The sequence below is a fragment of the Mugil cephalus genome, chromosome 3 (genome assembly GCF_022458985.1).
Source record: "Mugil cephalus isolate CIBA_MC_2020 chromosome 3, CIBA_Mcephalus_1.1, whole genome shotgun sequence".
NCBI classification, from domain to species: Eukaryota; Metazoa; Chordata; class Actinopteri; order Mugiliformes; family Mugilidae; genus Mugil; species Mugil cephalus.
Window position 1 is genome coordinate 28957160 of NC_061772.1, and position 18570 is coordinate 28975729.

Genomic DNA, 18570 nt, shown 5'->3' on the forward strand with positions numbered 1-18570 from the left:
GACAAAAATCACATTCAGAAAGTCTCATTTAGAGCATAGCTCCATTAAGATGTGCATGTAAACACACTGAGCGGTATGCTAAGCATATTAGCATAAATGCTAAAAATGTTGACCTGAATTCACACACTGCAAAAAAGGAATTTCAAGAAAGCAAAAAATCCTTGTATCAAAGAAATACATCTTATATTTTGTTCAGAGACAAGAACTTTGTGCTTATTTTAAGATTTTTTGTCAAGTAAATAAAGCTGAACCCACTGGCCAATTTGTTTTTCTTTGTACAAGATGATTTGATTGAATATAAGAATGTTTTGCTTCTTACTGGTGATGCTGTTTTTGCAGTTTTTGTGAAATCTTCCAACTGTTGATTGCAACTAGAAATCACAATCAGAATCACTTTATTAATCCCAGGGGGAAATTACTTTTCGTTACAGCAGCTCCTACTCAAAGTCGTACCAGTGTTCAAAAATAAACAGCAGCAACGCAGGAATTAAGAATATGTGAGAATAAGTGGGCAATTAAACTAAGAATACACACATCGGTGTTAAAAAATAATAAAAAATGTGTACAAGTGTAAGTGAACACGTGTTCAGGGATGTTGCTCTGGAAAGTACCAATGCTAATAGTTTAGCAAGCTAACAACCAGGAAGCTAATGATGAGGGAACTTTATGTAGGAAATTTAAAGGTAAACGTCTGGAAAACAACGTGAAAACTTACTAAAAATATTTTTTTTACCTTTAACATGGAGTTTTCTCATCCATGTTATTATAATTGTAGTTAGTTATTATAGTACGTGATTTTAAAATTGTCCTGAAGGTGCTGCATGTCCAGTACTCCGTGATGTTATTCTCTAGTTATTCTAATGTGTTATTGACAGTCATGTTTTTTTTTTTTTGTGCTGTTTTTATTTAGTTTTTTGGACTTTTTGTTTTTGGTCGTGTCCCCTGAGCTGCACAGAGTTTAGGCCTGAGTTTACCGCTTTGGAGACCTGGTACGTACCGACCATGGTTCGTCTGGACTCTATGGGTTCGATACGTTACGTTGGCTCCGTTGGTGTTTACATCCGTCCCTCAGCGAACGAGGAGACACCACGACACGATGCTGCTGTTGCTATGCAACTGGCCAAACAACCACATCACCTTGGACACTGTTTATTTTACTAGATGATAATTGTCTTGATTTGATTTTAATCTAATCTCATTTTATTTTATTCGTTCTTGTGTTTTGTATGAGTGTTACTTTTATGTACAACAAAGTAATTTCCCTCGTGGATCCTTAAAGTCTAAGTCTAAATAATATTTCATCGTTTTATTGGAAAATAAGCAACAAAAAATAGCATCACGTTGGTATTTTTACTGATATTGTACCAGGAAGTAAAAAGTAAGCTATGTAATTATGCTATGAGGCTAATGGTATGTTAGCATAGATGCTAAACGTTTATTGTACGCTGTGATGAAACCTGCCTCCATGACCCTGTGTATTGATCTTCTCCTCCACTTCTTTCTTTCTTTCTTTCTTTCTTTCTTGCTTCTCCTCCACTTCTTTTTCCATTCAGTTCCATCCTCTCCTTTCTTTCTATTTCTTTTCCTTCCCTTCTTTCTTTTCCTCCCATCTCTTCATCCCCTCCTCCTCAAATTTTTCTCTTCACTTCTCTATAACGGGGTTTTCCTCCATTCATTCCTCCCTCTCCTCCTCTTCTCATCTATTTCTTCATAATTTCCACCACAAAGTCTCCTTCTCCCCCTTTTTTTCTCCTCACCCACTCTCATTCACCCCCTCCTTTATTCTCCACATCTTCACTTGTCCTCTTTCTTCCCTTCATCCCTTTTTTCTCAATCCTTCCCTCCTCTTTCATCTCCTTTCTCTTTCCATTCTTCATCCTCTCATCCATCTCTTCTTCCTCTCCCTTTTTTCTTTTCTTTCATGTGTCATTTTCTCTTTATTTTCTCCCATCTCATTTCCTTTCTTTCCTCCTCCTCCTCCTCCATTGTCTCTCTCTCTCTCTCTCTCTCTCCTCCTCCTCCTCCTCCTCTTTCTCCTCCTCTCTCTCTCACTCCCTCGGCCTCTTTCGAACGCCCTCAGATCCCACTCGTCTTCTTCACCTTCAAAGCTCTCGTCCTCCCTCGCTCCCTTCTCTCCTCTCCTCTCCTCTCCGCGCATCTCTTACTCTTTCCTTTCATCTGTCTCTCCGTCTCTCCTCCTCCTCCTCCTCCTCCTCCTCTCTTCCACTGAGCGGCGGAGGCAGACTCACTCCGCTCAGCAACAACTCGCATGAAAGTGAGGACGTCTCCTTTTCTTTCCCGCCTCCTTATTTTTATTTTTGTTATTTCTTTACATTTAATCTGCACTTTTTCCTCCTTTGTGTTTGTATTTATTTATCTTTATTTTTTTTTTTGTGCTGTGCAGCAGCGTGAGGGCACCATGCATCCCAAATAGGGTTTTCCATCCTTCCTCTCCCAACTCGAGCACCTTTTTCTTTTCTTTCTCTTTTCTTTTCTTGGTTGCATGTGAATGGAAATAAATAAAAAGGGAATCGTGCAGCTTTTATACAGATGTCAACCTCTGGGCTCCGAAGCAAAAGGACATTTTAAGGTAGGACTTTTTTTTTTTCCTCCTCTTAAATCATGTCTTCATTTAAGTTGTCTGGTTTGTTTGTTATCCTCTTTCGTTTATTTCCTTCGTATGTTTCGTCGCCTCCTCCAGCCTCAAATGCAGAGGAGTTTAAAACCATGTGGATCGTACCGTCGTGCGTTTAACCGGGATGGACTTATCGGACGTGCTGGCGCCCGTGGTGGCCACCATGCCGACCGCTCTGCCGCCAAACTCCTCTCTGGAGAACCAAACGTCGCCCTCGTCCCCTTCCTCCTCCTCCTCCTCCTCCTCGTCCTCCTCCTCCTCCTCCCCCAGACCTCCTCCCCTGCCCCCCCACTCTCAGGTGGCGTCGGTGTTCATCGTGCTGGTGGTCGCCGTCATCATCCTGGGGACGGTGGTGGGCAACGTGCTGGTGGTGGTGGCGGTGTTCACCAGCCGGGCTCTCAGGGCGCCTCAGAACCTGTTCCTGGTGTCTCTGGCGTCGGCCGACATCCTGGTGGCCACGCTGGTCATCCCCTTCTCTCTGGCCAATGAGGTGAGGAACCTGTGTTTAAGACTTTCATACCACCAAGTTACAGCATGAGTGTCACGCGTGGGCTGAACCTGGATCCAAAGATCCAAAGATCCAAAGAGAGGAGAAAACTCATCTTCTTCTCAGTTTTCAAATCCTCAAATATTTACACAACAACCAGAAAATAAATAAACTGCAGAACAGATTGACTTGATTCAGTAGAGGTCAGCTTGCTCTGCTGTTTGTAGTTCCCTCTAGATTCCTAGCCTCCCAGCTAACAGTAGCTCCTCCTAGCCTTTTAGCATCCAACTAATACTACCTTTTTTTTTTCGCTTTCTAGCCTCCCAGCTAATAGTAGCTAGTTATAGCTTCCTTTTTAACTTTCCAACTAACAGTAGCTCCTCCTAGCTAACTTCCTAGCTTTCCAGCTAACAGTAGCTCCTCCTAGCTAACTTTCTAGGTTTCCAGCTAACAGTAGCTCCTCCTAGCTAACTTCCTAGCTTTCCAGCTAACAGTAGATCCCCCTAGCTTCACATACAACTAATACTACCTTTTTCCACCTTCATAGCCTCCCAGCAAATAGTAGCTAGTTATAACTTCCTAACCTACCAGCTAAATGTAGCTCTTCCTAACATCCTTCCTAGCTTTCGAGCTAATATTAGCTCCTCATAGCTTCCTTCCTAGCCTCCCGGTTAACAGTAGATCCTCCTAGCTTCCTGGCCTTCAAGCGAATACTAGCTCCCCCTTTCCTTCCAAGCTTTCCAGCTAACAGTAGCTCCTCCTAGCTTCCTAGCCTCCCAGCTAACAGTAGCTCCTCCTAGCTTTTTAGCATCCAACTAATACTACCTTTTTTTTAGCTTTCTATCCTCCCAGCTAATAGTAGCTAGTTATAGCTTCCTTTTTAACTTTCCAGCTAACAGTAGCTCCTCCTAGCTAACTTCCTAGCTTTCCAGCTAACGATAGCTCCTCCTAGCTAACTTCCTTGCTTTCCAGCTAACGATAGCTCCTCCTAGCTAACTTCCTAGCTTTCCAGCTAACAGTAGCTCCCCCTAGCTTCGCATACAACTGATACTACCTTTTTTTAGCTTCATAGCCTCCCAGCTTATAGTAGCTAGTTATAGCTTCCTTTATAACTTTCCAACTAACAGTAGCTCCTCCTAGCTAACTTCCTAGCTTTCCAGCTAACAGTAGCTCCCCCTAGCTTCACACACAACTAATACTATCTTTTTCTAGCTTCCTAACCTACCAGCTAAATGTAGCTCTTCCTAACATCCTTCCTAGCTTTCAAGCTAATATTAGCTCCCCATGGCTTCCTTCCTAGCCTCCCAGTTAACAGTAGATCCTCCTAGCTTCCTGGCCTTCAAGCGAATACTAGCTCCCCCTAGTTTCCTTCCAAGCTTTCCAGCTAACAGTAGTTCCTCCCAGCTAACTTCCTAGCTTTCCAGCTAACAGTAGCTCTTCCCAGCTAACTTCCTAGCTTTCCAGCTAACAGTAGCTCCTCCTAGCCTTGCATACAATACTACCTTTTTCTAGCTTCCTAGCCTCCCAGCTAATAGTAGCTAGTTATAGCTTCCTTTTTAACTTTCCAACTAACAGTAGCTCCTCCTAGCTTACTTCCTAGCTTTCCAGCTAACGATAGCTCCTTCTCGCTTACTTTCTAGCTTTCCAGCTAAAAGTAGCTCCTCCTAGCTTCACATACAACTAATACTATCTTTTTCTAGCTTCATAACCTCCCAGCAAATAGTAGCTAGTTATAGCTTCCTAACCTACCAGCTAAATGTAGCTCTTCCTAACATCCTTCCTAGCTTTCGAGCTAATATTAGCACCTCATAGCTTCCTTCCTAGCCTCCCGGTTAACAGTAGATCCTCCTAGCTTCCTGGCCTTCAAGCGAATACTAGCTCCCCCTAGTTTCCTTCCAAGCTTTCCAGCTAACAGTAGTTCCTTCTAGCTTCCTAGCCTCCCAGCTAACAGTAGTTCCCCCTAGCTTTTGTCCAAACTTTCCAGCGATTCATAGTGCCTCCTAACTTCTTTCCTAGCCTTCCAGCGAATAGTAGCTTCTCCTTACTTCATAGCATACTAATACTAATACTAGCTTTTTCTAGCTTCATAGCCTCCCAGCTAATATTAGCTAGTTATAGTCTCATAACCTCCAAGCTAAATGTAGCTCCTCCTAACATCCTTCCTAGCTTCCCAGCTAACAGTAGCTCTTATAGCTTCCTAGCCTTCCTACAAATAGTAGCTCATCTTAGCTTAATAGCCTCCCAGTTAACATTATCTTCTCTTAGCCTCCTTCCTAGCCTCTCAGCTAGCAGTGGCTCCTCCTAGCTTCCTAGCCTCCATCTATTAGCTGTTGAGCTGAACTGGGTATATGTTGAGTGACACCTCTTCCTGTCTAAAACTGACATTAATACCCAATTACGATGCAGGTGTAAAAGCAACACCTGAGGACAGATGTATAGAAATCACTCATTTCCACTTCCACGCACAGACAAGAAAAAAAGTCTCATACATTCATACTCATAATGCATGAAATGCATGACTGTTTGTGTGGGATCAATGGGAACATTCCCACGCACCTGTTCTCATACATACATTTGATTTACACATAAAATACCCTGAGAGGAAACACGAGGGGAAATGGAAATGAATAAAACATATTGACATAAATCTCTGCTCCACCAGAAGGACAAAAAAAAACAAAAAAAACACACACATGAAAACATCTGATCCGTGTGAACATTAATACAAGAAATTAACATAAATGCCTCATTTTTTATGTTTTTCCAGTTTGAACTTTGACTGTAGCTCTTCTTTTATTAATGAAGTCATCTCATCGCCTTTTTTTTTTTTTTAATCATCGCTGGTGTAAAGCATCCAACTGGAGAATTAGCTCCAACACGGAAATGCCAAGAACTGAACCATGATATAATGTGCAGCTTTACAGCAGAAATAAACATGTTTACAGCCTGGTACGACAACAGCTTTGGTCTCTGGAGCTAATTTCTTCTTCTTCTTTCTACAACTGTACAGTTACGCATAATTAAGGGCGTGGCTGCTTTGGGAGGTGGCTAGTTGTCATTAATCTCCACCTATTTTGACTATTTTTGACTTAGCTGGGAGTTAGGTGGAGTCAGATACGATGGAGACGAGACGATTTGAATTTTCAACATTATAACCAACAACTCTGACGACTGACAATAGCTAACATTAGCATTATAATTTAAAGTGATTGTTTTCTGCACACGTACACATATTTATCCACTCATATTCCATCTTTGTCCACTCATCTTTGGCCTAAAGTCGTACATTTCTTGGTTGTTGTCCCTCTCTCTTGAGGGGAGCAGAGAAAATCTTTACAGTTTTATCTTTTAAACTGTTTCGAAGAACGATACACAACGCAACAACCCATGAGGGGGCGTGGCCTTATCAGCTACGTAAGTTTACATAAGGTCGTTATCTAAAATGTCTGAAATCATCCTTGAAAGCAAATTATTTGACGTGTATTTTAGTGTTTTAGTTCGGCCCAAGTCCCGCCCACTAACATGGAGGAGGAGGAGCTTATGACCTATACTGCAGCCTCCAGCCACCAGGGGGAGCTCTACATGCTTTGGCTTCACTTTAGAGGAGCAGTTCCTCATCCTCTTGTCAAATGCTTTGGAAAAGGCAGATTCAGAGCTTCATTTCAGAAGTTCCACCGTAACGCTCAACAAATCTCACGTGACATCCTGATAATTTCTCAGATCTATTCTTCACTCAGACGAGGAAAAAGATAAATAGTTGTTTTATTTTAATGTGGATCTATATTTTACCCCTTGACTTGAATGATGAATGAAATGAATAATTACAGATGATTTAATTAATTCCACTTTTTTTGGTGGGCGTCTGCTCGATGTGGTAATCCTGCAGATTCCTCTCCCATGTTTTTCTCCTGCACTCTGCATTAACATCCTCCTGGTTTGTTCCCGGCTTTCTTCGTCCATTAATACTTGAACTCCACCTGGAGCATCTGCAGCGTTGCATCAGACTTGTAAGACATTTTCCCCTCATCTGCAATTCTTTCTTGTCTTGGCTGCTCCAGATGAGCCTTGTCTCACATCCTTTATTCATGCACATGAAGCCTGGTACTTAAGGTCATCGCGGTTCCTCTGTCCCTTCCCTTATCATCCTCTACTTTAACTGGTTCTTATCGAGTCCCCTGATTTCCAGTTGATGGGCTGATGGAATTAAAATGCGGGAGGACACCGGAGGAAAAACCCAAAGAAATAGAGATATATCCACCAGGAGCTAAATATATCAATCAAATATCAATTTTCTGACTCGAAGCAGCTGCAACCAAGTGATTACGTTCTATCAGGCAGCAGGACTCTCTCCTCCACGTCTGTGTCCAAACGTTTCATCGGTCGGAAATTCATGCACACTTTACATCTTCTTTCCCCGTCGGATCTGAGGGAACAGCTTTGAATATTTTCATAACTACTTATTTTCCCAGTTTATCATCTGCAGTAGCAGCTGGAATTCACATCTAAACATCTAAACATGTGAATCCACGAGAGGCAACGAGGAAGGAATCATCCCCCAGCAGCAGCCCAGACCTCAAGCATCATTTCATAACTAAGGGCCCTGAATATATTCTTTATTATAAAAGGAAAGTCTTGCAAGTACTTAAAAGTAGAGAGTGATTCTTCTTCTTGAATCCAAACTGGCAGCTGGTTTCACAGGAGAGGGGCCTCAAAACAATCCCACAGTTTTAGAAGGAACCAGAAGTAAGCCTGAAGTTTGAGAGTAAATTGTACTATGAGGGTTAAATTCTGTCTGGAACAGGGAGATATCGACACAACTGGATTAAAAAAAAAAAAAAAAAAATAGCAGTGATCCAGCCTGGAAGAAACAAATGCATAATGTTTTTTTTAGCGCCATTGTGAGACACAGAATACTGCCACTTGCTGGTAGGAAGAGGTATTTCCTCTCAGGTGTAGAACGAATGAACCAGTTGGTTGTTGGCTGTAGCCTTTGTGGTGCGTTCAGGTGCACCTTTTTTTGTGTAGACCATAGGCTGTACATAAAGATGGACGACAGAACTGCTCATCAAAAGCAAAGCCCAAGCAAGTAGAGCTCCCCCTGGTGGCTGGAGGCTATGAGTTAGTTATTTGACTATAGAAACAGGATGAGAGGGTTTTTTAAAATAAAATAAATACAGTGTGTAATCCAACATTTCCTTGTAACTGGTGGGGGTAGAGCAGAGCATAGTGGTGAGTCTGGAGGACGTGTGGGCGGGGCATTGATATTGTGCCTCCGCCCTCAGACCGAACTGATCAGTCTCTGGCTCAAAATTGGCCAATGCAAGGAAAGTGGGGATGCGTTTGATAACGTTTTGTAGCGTTCAGGCATTTAAACTTAAAACAGCTGGATGTGAAGTGACCTAACTGCTGTTTGTTTGGGCTCAAAATGGGTTGAAATAACCTCTGGCTTCACTTCATTCCTCTGCTCCGTTTCCGCAGCTTTTCTGTGGCTACTACTGCAAATATAAAACACCAAAAGATAATATCGGATAAATTAAAATCAGGTCAACAGTGATTTTAAATCTCTACTTAAAACATAGTTTTATCATAGAGCCTGGCTTTAGTTGAGTTTAAATTAAGATTTAATTAAATATATTTGTGAGTTGTATTGTTTAGTTTTGAATTATGTTTCTTAATGTTGATTTGAAAAGTGTTATTATTGTTATTATTTGTTATTATTAATCTCATGGTGGGGCTAGAATACAGAACAAAATGTCTGTTGGTCGTCTGAGAGCCGTGAATCCAAATATCCCACCGATTCAGTGTTGGTGAAATAACCACGGAGCGAAAGATTTTTACTTGAAAAGATTGTTAATAACTGTCAGATATTTCAGTCTCATTCCATCTCTGCCTTCCCCTTGACTTCAGTCATCATAATCATAAGAGAGTGACCTTTAGCCAGTGCACATCACTGCAGCATGTAGTTCTCCAACACCTGACAGGCAGGAAGATTGAGTGGATGAAGAGGTAAATGTTGGGCTTCACTTCATCAGGACCGACTTCACCTTCGCTCTGTGGACTCCGGAGGAACTGGATGGATATTTTTCCTCACACCTGTGAGAAGATGGTCGGCTTGAATAATTTTCTAGGCGGCTGAAATGAAACCATGACAGCAAACTCATAGCGAGGGTTTCCTGGCGCAAACACAGCTGCAGCAGCAGTAATGACATACTGACAGAATTTTTATGTTGAAATCAAATAACCTTCCAAGCCTCAGTGAAAAAAACTGTTTGCTTTTTAACCCTCTGGAGTCCAGAGTATAATTCTGGTTTTACCTTTATATTTCATCCTAAAAACCTTGTTTGGTTTCATTCTTTTCAGCACAACCTCACCTGTGTCATTTTACTTTATGTTTATCATTCTGACAAACTGTTTTAACACATTAGACCTTAAACCAGACTAAAACCATACAAAAAAATAGGAAAAAGTTAAATTTTTCACAGTGAAAACCACAAACATGTTTAACGAACCATTTTTATAAGTTAGAATGCAAATCTAAAGTGTAGATTTTAAACCTTATGCACAAATTTAGCAAACAACAAAGCTATTTATAAGTATTTACATTAAAAGTTCCAAATCTCTGGCTTCTTTCTCTTTGGCTGCAGTCACTCTAATAACTGTTTGTACTATGAACAAACCCATCATGACGTCACCCATCGGATTCTGAACCTCGAAAATTAAGCCCAAAGTGGGCAGAGCCTGCGGTCGCCATGTTGGATGAGCCTTACTCCACCCAAAGCTGGAACATCCTTAATTATGCAGAATTTTAAACCTTAATAAAAAATAAACAAATAAGTTAGAAAAAACTTCACCCCCCATACAGTTGTCATGAATAGTGACCAAAATAATTTTTTTCACCAGGCTGTAAACCTGTTTAATAATGCTGTAAAGTTGGGCTTTTTAACATGGGGGTCTATGGGGATTTGCTCCCTTTTGGAGCCTCTAGTGGCCACTAGATGAACTGCAGTTTTTTGCGCTTCGTCGCTCAAACCTGGAGGTTGTCGCATCACTCCCACAACTTTTCGCTCTTCCTTAGCAACCATTGAAAAATCATTTCCAGATTGGTTGATGGGATGCATTTTGTTTTTTATTGACTTATTTTTTTATTTGAAGCTAGCTAGCGACCTCCGCTTTCTAGTGTTTCACTTTTCACCGTTTCCCCTGTGCACCAATATTGCAACATTCAGGAAAAATATTTATAATTAATTATTTATAATAAGTCTAGTTTTACTTGGTCTATCAACGCAATTTAAAAACTGGTATATACCGACGTTCAGTGACGCTGCGTCTTACTGCTATGTCATTTTAAATTGTGATTTGGATCACATTTGTCAACTCGAGATGGTTAAACGAGTCACTAACGTGTCTTCATTGCTTTCTGTGCTCTCCAGGTCATGGGCTACTGGTACTTTGGTTCCACCTGGTGCTCCTTCTACCTGGCTCTGGACGTCCTCTTCTGCACCTCCTCCATCGTGCACCTCTGCGCCATCAGCCTCGACCGCTACTGGTCCGTCACCAAGGCGGTGAGCTACAACCGCAAGCGGACGCCCAAGCGGATCAAGGCGATGATCAGCGTCGTGTGGCTCATATCGATCGTCATCTCGTCCCCGCCGCTGCTCATGACTCAGAAAGAGAAGAACGCGGACGAGGACGAGGGCGACGCGGCGCCCATGCAGGAGTGTCTCCTCAACAACCAGACGTGGTACATCCTGTCCTCCTGCCTCGTGTCCTTCTTCGCCCCGGGCGTCATCATGATCCTGGTGTACTGCAAGATCTACCGCGTGGCCAAGCAGCGAGCGTCCACCGTGTTCGTGGCCAAGAACGTGATGGAGCGGCAGCCGTCGCAGTCCGAGACCTGTTTCGTGGGCTCCGCCAGGACCTGCCCCAGGAAGGGGGCGTCGGCCCAGTACGAGCTGGAGAGCCCGCGGCCGGGGAACCGCCGCTGCTCCTCCAACGTGGACAGCAGCAGCAGCAACCACCGGAGAGGAGAGCTGGACGACATCGACCTGGAGGAGAGGAGCTGCGAGGCCGACGTGAAGACCTCCTCCTCGTTCTCGTCGTCGCTCCGCTTCCCCAGGAGAGTCGGCGGGAGGGTGAAGACAGAGGAGGGGAAGGACGCCGAGGGGGCGACAAACAGACTGAAGCCTCCTCCTCTTGCTCTTCCTCCTTCTTCTTCTTCCTGCGCCTCCATATCTTGGGCGTCGTCCGACCACTGCTCCCACCACTTCCTCCTCCCGTCCCCGCTGCCTCTCCGCAACAGGCAGATGTCTCTGTCGAAAAACAAAGTGGCGCAGATGAGGGAGAAGCGCTTCACGTTCGTGCTGGCGGTGGTGATGGGGGTGTTCGTGCTCTGCTGGTTCCCGTTCTTCTTCACCTACAGCCTCCACGCCGTCTGCAGGGAGAACTGCGTCATCCCCGACTCGCTCTTCAACCTCTTTTTCTGGATCGGATACTGCAACAGCTGCCTGAACCCCATCATATACACTATTTTTAACCGAGACTTTCGCAGAGCCTTCAAGAAGATTTTATTCCAGCCCCACAAACGCACATAGGCACGCCGATCAGGCATAACATTATGACCACCGACAGGAGAAGTGAATAACGTTGAACCATCTTGTGACAGTTCAATGTTCTGCTGGGAAACTTTTGGACCTGACATTCATTCATTCATTCATGTGGATGTTACTTAGAAATGTAGCACCCACCATAGAAATGACACTCTTTGATGGCAGTAGCCATCTTCACACACAAAAACACTTTAGGAACAACCCAAAAAAACACGAAGAACAGCAAAAGCTGTTGACCTTGCCTCAAAATTCACCCAATCACAAACTGATCAAGTATCTGTGGGATGATCCACAGAGACCCCTCCCCTCAAAGCCCCCCCCCCCACTAACAACAACAAAACATGTCCATCCTCTAATGAGTCACAACCATTTTTAAGGCACAAGGAGGAGACCAACACAACAACGATTAGGAAAGTGGTCATAATGTTATGCCTGATCAGTGTATGTGTGTGCTATGAAAAAATAAAAAAAACGACAAAAAAAAAAAAAAACAGACACACAAAATGTGCGCGCACAATTTTAATCCTGTTTTCCACTGTGCTGTCAGATCGACATTAAAGGGCTTGTCATACAGCCGGAGTATTGATTCATTATTCAGCTTCCCACTAATTTATTAAATAATCACTTTCTATTCTTGTATCAACACACCAGAGGAGGATGATTATGACACGCTGAGGCTGTGGAGGCAGGTGTTTTTAACGCCAGCTTCCTTCCTTGATGCAATAACCAGTTGGACGTTGCAGTCGGGGCCGAGGCTCAGCTCCGATGTTAATTAGAGGAAACCGGCCGCGGGGCAGAGATCTGTGCTCCCATGGACTTTGGAGATGTCTTCACACTGTAGCAAGCAGCAGCTGCAATTCTTATAGTGACAGGGACAATACTATAGGGAACTGAGAAAAAAAATAAAAAAATCATAATAAAAACGTCTGCACTTTGAATAACACACAAAGTGCTTTAAGTGAATTCCTTCGCCTGAGAGTAATTAAACACCAGCGCCTAAAGTTTAAGTTCCAGTTAAAGACTTAAGGAACCGAAAAAAGGAAAGTTGTCATTTTTTTCCACACAGCTACAACGTTCAGCTGACACTTCGCGGCTCGGGGGCAAAGGCATTAAAAATTCATGTGCAGCTTGCAGATGGTTCTGAGCCGCTAACAAAGAAAAGCGAGAGGGAGAGAACAGACAAAGCCCAACTACACCCAGAGCCTCCGAATAAAAATAATCAACCCCGGGCTCATACGGTGGCGGCGGCAGCAGCGGAGGAAGATAAGTATCCTCAGAAGCTCGGGATGAAATAACTGGACGCCGCTGCTTCTGAATCTGAAGCGCTGAACCCATCACCTCACCTGGAAACAATACGGAGAAACCAGACACCGCTGAGTTAATCAATCTCTTGATTGTAGAGTAGCTCGAGCAACACAAGGTCGTCAGTCGCTTTTAATCTGGGGAGGAGATGAAGAGGATAATGCAAGGTGGTGAAAGAGGGGGCGCCAAGTCCGCCCAAGTCATTCTGGTTGCTATGCAACACCAAGTTTCATAATAACTTGAGAGTTATGCAGTTCAGCGTCTCTGTGGAACGAAAAGAAGAATGATCCTGTAACTCTTCATTTATACTGAAGTAAGAGGCAGATTAATTTAGTTGGTGAACAGAAGGTCGAGGCCACCAACAAACGATCTTCTTATTCTTTGACTAGCATGCTTGGGCTAACCATTAGCATCCCTGGTCTCCTCCCACAAATACAGCTTGTTGTCCATCACTTCCAAGCTGACAGTAAGCATCCTTAAGCAAAGCAACTAGCATCCTTACAAACCATTTAGGTCTCTTCCGTAAATAAAGTCATCCATCTCTTTCTAGTTGATTGCTTGTTGCTAGCATCCTTATATGAGCAACTTGCATCCTGGGAATAACCATTAGCATCCCTGGGCTTCTCCCACAAATAAAGCTTGTTGTCCATCACTTCCAAGCTGACAGTTAGCATCCTTAAGCAAGCAACTAGCATCCTTATGCTAACCATTAGCATCCCCAAATGTTCAATTTAGGTGTCTTCTGCAAATAAAGTTGTCCATCGCTTTTTAGTTGATTGTTTCATCCTTATGCAGGCAACTAGCATCCTTGGACTAACTATTAGCATCCCTGCGCTCCTCCCTCAAATAAAGCATGATGTCCATCACTTCCAAGCTGACAATTAGCATCTTTAAGCATGGTTAAGCATGGTTATGCTAACCATTAGCATCCCCAAATACTCAATTTAGGCGTCTTCTGCAAAGAAAGTCATCCATCTCTTTCAAGTTGATTGTTGCATCCATATACGAGCAACTAGCATCCTTGCACTAACCATTAGCATTCCTAGGCCAGTAACTTCAAGTCAAGTCCAGTTAGGAGACTTGTTGCTAGCATCCTGAGGCTAAACCATAGCATCCCTAAGCCATCAATTTAACCTCCTTCCACAAAAAAAGTGCTGTCTTCCATCCTTTTTGTAGTTGACAGTTTGTTGCTAGCATCCTGAGGCTAAACCATTAGCATCACCAAGGCCATCAATTTAAGCTCCTTCCATAAATAAAGGTTCGTAACACATTCAGTTCAACATATGGTCAGAAAGAAAGATTGATGGAAGAGCAGTGGAGGCCAGACTAATGGTCTCTAAATCTGAGTTTAATGAGAGCTGCTGGGATCAAACCATATGTTCATGCAAACCAAACGTTGTAAATTTACTGGTGGGAACCAAACTGTGTTAGCTTGAGGTTTGCTACAACTCACAACATTTTCTTAACATTACACAATTTCCTGTTGCTACATTGCCTAATGGAACTTGCCCCATTAGGCCAGTGACTGTAATTCTGCATCAAAAGATTTGCATCTCTCAACATTAGGCTAGATGATAGCATCACTGGGTCATTGACTAGCTTCCTTATGCTAGAAACTAGTATCCTAAAGCTATCTCTGTCTAAATACACTGATTTGCACTTCTGCAAGCGTGCACAGCAATTACAAAAACAAAATAATATCTGTCAGGCCTCCGGGCTAATACCTCAATTAAGTGTTTTGGAAAATGTCGGCATTTTAATTTAATCCTGAAGAGGCTGTAAACATAACCGGGTGTTTCCACTCTTTTAATCAGAAACCATTAAGCTTTCCCTGATTCTCACAAACACGTTTTTTTCCCCAAAACTACACAATGAGAGACAAAAAATATCTGTGCTATATAAGTAGCATTTGTTGAGGTGGGATGGGTTTCATAAGTTCTGTTGTAGTTGTGTGGTGGTTTTTTGACACATGTGCATGACCATTAACCAAAAAGACTTAAGGGAATAAAATCAAATAGGTAAAAAATGGAGTTGTGCCCAAGTAGTAAGCACGAGATCATCCTCGGATAAATAACCAAATAAAATGTACTAAACTGCCAGTATAGTTTAATTTGCACTCACTGCAACTATTGCAGAAATACTGCAATAGTTTCTAGTTGAAGTCTATATAAATACTATATAAACTCTGGCTCTGAACATCTGCCACGCTCTCATCTGAATTCATACAGGAGGTTATTTTAAAAAATTGTGCTGTCAGATATTTTAAAAATCTGGCAGCTTGTTGTTCTGGAGACTCACACGGCGCCACGAGGAACACAATGAATCTCCTCCTGCCAACAGGAACGATGGGGACGAGGTCCCGGGTTTGTTGTGTTGTGTCCCACCGAAGCAAAGCATTTCGTCCTAAGCTGTCACTGACTGTGTGGGAGTCAATGAGCTGCTATGAGCCAAAATAATACAATTTACTATTCCAAGGATTGGTTTTCTAAGGAGGCATCTTGGTTTTCCGTGAAATTCATATGTGATTTGATGTTAATAAAATGGACTGTCAGTCAAAATGATCCTCTATTTATGAAGGTCCAGTTCAAAGAGTGGCCTGCAAGTTCAGTTGCACTTTCTTTTTTTGGCTGTGGCTAAGGAGGAAACACGCTAGCTCGGGAGCATGCTAAAGGCAAGGCTAGCTGAGTAGTTTTAGTAGATAGTAGTTGTTGTAGTAGGGCTAAGCTAATCTCTCGGTTGAAGTCACACAGTAGCCTTCTTGAGGTGTCGTGGGCCTAACTTTACGAAACATCCGTGAAGGGAGGTGCCAATGATGCTGCTGTTGGCCCGGCTAGTTAGAAGACAAGGTTTGGTCTGGAGTCTCAATGCTGGGAACTGATTCTTTGGGCAGAGTTTAGAAGAGAAATTCATACACGTCATGTGAGCACTGTGGAGTTAAATTAGTTTACAATAAAATGGCTCTAATTGGTTTTAGTGTATCAGATAAAAAATGCCCCATAAAGAAATGCAAATGGAGTTTGAGCCTAGATTTGCCAGGCTTTGTCTTTTATTGATGTTTGCATGTCTTTGTCCGTCTGACACATCCATCAGGTCACCCCCATAAGGAATGATTTACCTTCTAATCAAAGCCATCCATTCCTGTCACACATCCTGGAAGACATTGCACGGGTGTTTTTCTTTTCAGCATTAATCCAGTCATCCATCATGTTTGTTGCATGCGTAGAAAAACGCTGCTAGTAACGTCCAGGCAGTTTGATGTACATGCACTGAAACAGTGCAGTGTTTTCTTGGTGATAAAGCAGTGGATCGAGCCCACAGAAGGATAAATTTGTGGTAAATAAGTAACTAGAAGCTGTGGTGCTCCATGAAGTCAAAGCAAAGACACTTCCAGAATAACATAAACACCATAAGAGCCTCACAAAGCTCGGCTCACTCTGTCCCACCAACTACAAATAAAAAAATAAAACAATCAAAGGCAAATGTTTCCCAGTGAGACTTTATGTCTTTATGCTCAGAATTTAAAAAAATAAATAAAAAATTCCCTCAATAAACGCATCGACTGAGCTCCGGGGGCAAAGAGAATATTAATTGCTATTTTGTGTGTGAATAGAAAGCCTATGGGACTCCAGCACAATGGACATGCTGAGGAAAGGCAAATATTTTAGCAGAGAGGAAAGTACAATGTGTACTGAATGTGAAAATAATTTGTTCTACTCTGTGGTGAACTCCAGCCTTCAGACCGAGCTGAAGGACGGGAAATATCAGGGTTGTAATTCCTAATTCAGACATCTGAGATTTGACTCGACTGCACAAAGAGAATTTCTAGAAAGTCTAATATGATTAATCTATTTTTTCAGATATGAAAAAGCTTCTGTCCTCTTCTGTCCGAGCTGATAATACAGAGGGGGACTGATACTCAGAGAGTGTCATTGTACTCCTAACCATCATTTAACTATGAATTTCTGACAGTTGTTTGCTCATACGAAGCATTAGATTAGATTAGATTAGATTAGATTAGATTAGATACTTAATTTATCCTGAGGAATCTACCTTTTATCTTTACTTTAAGGAAGAACAGGGTCTGCAACTTTTGCCTCGTATTTGTTGACTGCAACTTGGAGTTGTGAGACAGTGGTTTGTTGTTTTCATGTCGTGGTCTTGTCGTAGGTCCAGTTCAGTGTTGTACTGTGGTGGACTTTGTGAAATGGAGACTGTGAAAAAGAATCTCGTCGCCTTCAGGCTTGTTCTGGAGGCTTTTATAAAGGGTCTAGAGACTATTTGTATTGTTATTGACGTAATATACATAGAACTGATTTGAATTTTGAGTTGAGTTGAATAAAGTCTAAAAGTCCAACAAAACAATTGGGGAAATTCCACCTATAGCTTCCAAATTTGTGTGGTAATTTACTCCAGATAATGTTTTTGTTAGTCCACTTGTCAAAGTTAACAGAACCATGACATGAATGACTGAGAGTCTTCACGGACAGATACAGGTGGGTGAAATTCAGGCCCAAAACATGGAGCCTTTAGCATTTCCTAAAAGTAGATAACTGCTACCATCTTAGGATGTTGATAGCATTTACCATCATACTCTTCATAGCAGTGACTGTGGAAGCAGTACAACCGTGCAATGTTTACAAATCACGTGCTTCTGTATGCACATTTGGTATTTTGACTGCTTTTACACCAACAAGTACGTCAACATGGAGTGCACTCAGGGAATACTCAGATTGTGTAGTCGGAAATTCTCAAAAAGTGAAGTTAGATTTGAAACAGAACTGTCCTGTCTATCTGGTTCTATCTACATATCAGTGTTTTCCCAAGACATTTGTATTTGTGTTTGTGTGTGGTCGGACTTTGGTTGCAAACAACAACCCTAATGCAACTTGAAGCTGCCAATTTTCACCATATTTTGACTTCACTCCTAAGGAGGCTTCTCACACGGAGAACGTATGCCTGCTTAAAATTCAGATTGTGGAAAAAAAACATTGAGATAATAGTGTTTTGATACTGAATCAGCAAAACTCCAGAAGTACAATACAAAACTGAAAACTTTTAAAACTGATTAATTTGAGGGGATTCTGCAGCCTCATATGAAGTCCACACAGTTTCTAATATTTGGGAATAAGTACTCATAATGTGAAAATGCTCATTAAGCTCTGTTGGATATTATGCAACCTGCATCCTGAGTGTCTTTCTCTTGCAGTACTAAACAATATTGCTAAATCGCAGTCCAATAAACACATCTTAATGAATCTATTATGTGCTCAAGTGATACTTAATCAGTATTGGCCCACTTGGTGCTGGAAAAGCTATTCCTCTTAAATAACAAAACCCTTCTTTCAGCACAATGTTTGGTTTGCATGACCATATGGTTTAATCCCAGCAGCTCTCATTAACCTCCCATTTAGAGACCAGAACTCTGGGCTTCGCTGTTCTTTCATCAGTCTTTCACTCTGACCATATGTTTGACTTAATGTGTTGCAGGAAGGAAAAGACTAGCAGCGATGTGTCGATCGGAGACCACGAATACTAATGAA

General features: G+C 42.3%; 1 protein-coding gene across 1 annotated transcript; it reads left to right on the forward strand.

Moving 5' to 3' along the window:
* Positions 1 to 2079: 2079 nt before the first annotated feature.
* LOC125005497 (alpha-2Db adrenergic receptor-like) lies at positions 2080 to 12770 on the forward strand. Its single transcript, XM_047580868.1, has 3 exons — positions 2080 to 2590; positions 2702 to 3125; positions 10553 to 12770. Exons 2-3 carry the CDS (start codon positions 2760 to 2762, stop codon positions 11711 to 11713), a joined length of 1527 nt encoding a protein of 508 aa, XP_047436824.1. The 5' UTR covers positions 2080 to 2590; positions 2702 to 2759; the 3' UTR covers positions 11714 to 12770.
* Positions 12771 to 18570: the final 5800 nt, after the last annotated feature.

Coding starts and splice junctions, on each gene's coding strand:
- LOC125005497 (XM_047580868.1), top strand. CDS start 2,760: ATGGACTTATCGGACGTGCTGGCGCCCGTGGTGGCCACCATGCCGACC. Junction 3,126..10,552: donor CCTTCTCTCTGGCCAATGAG/GTGAGGAACCTG, acceptor TGTGCTCTCCAG/GTCATGGGCTACTGGTACTT.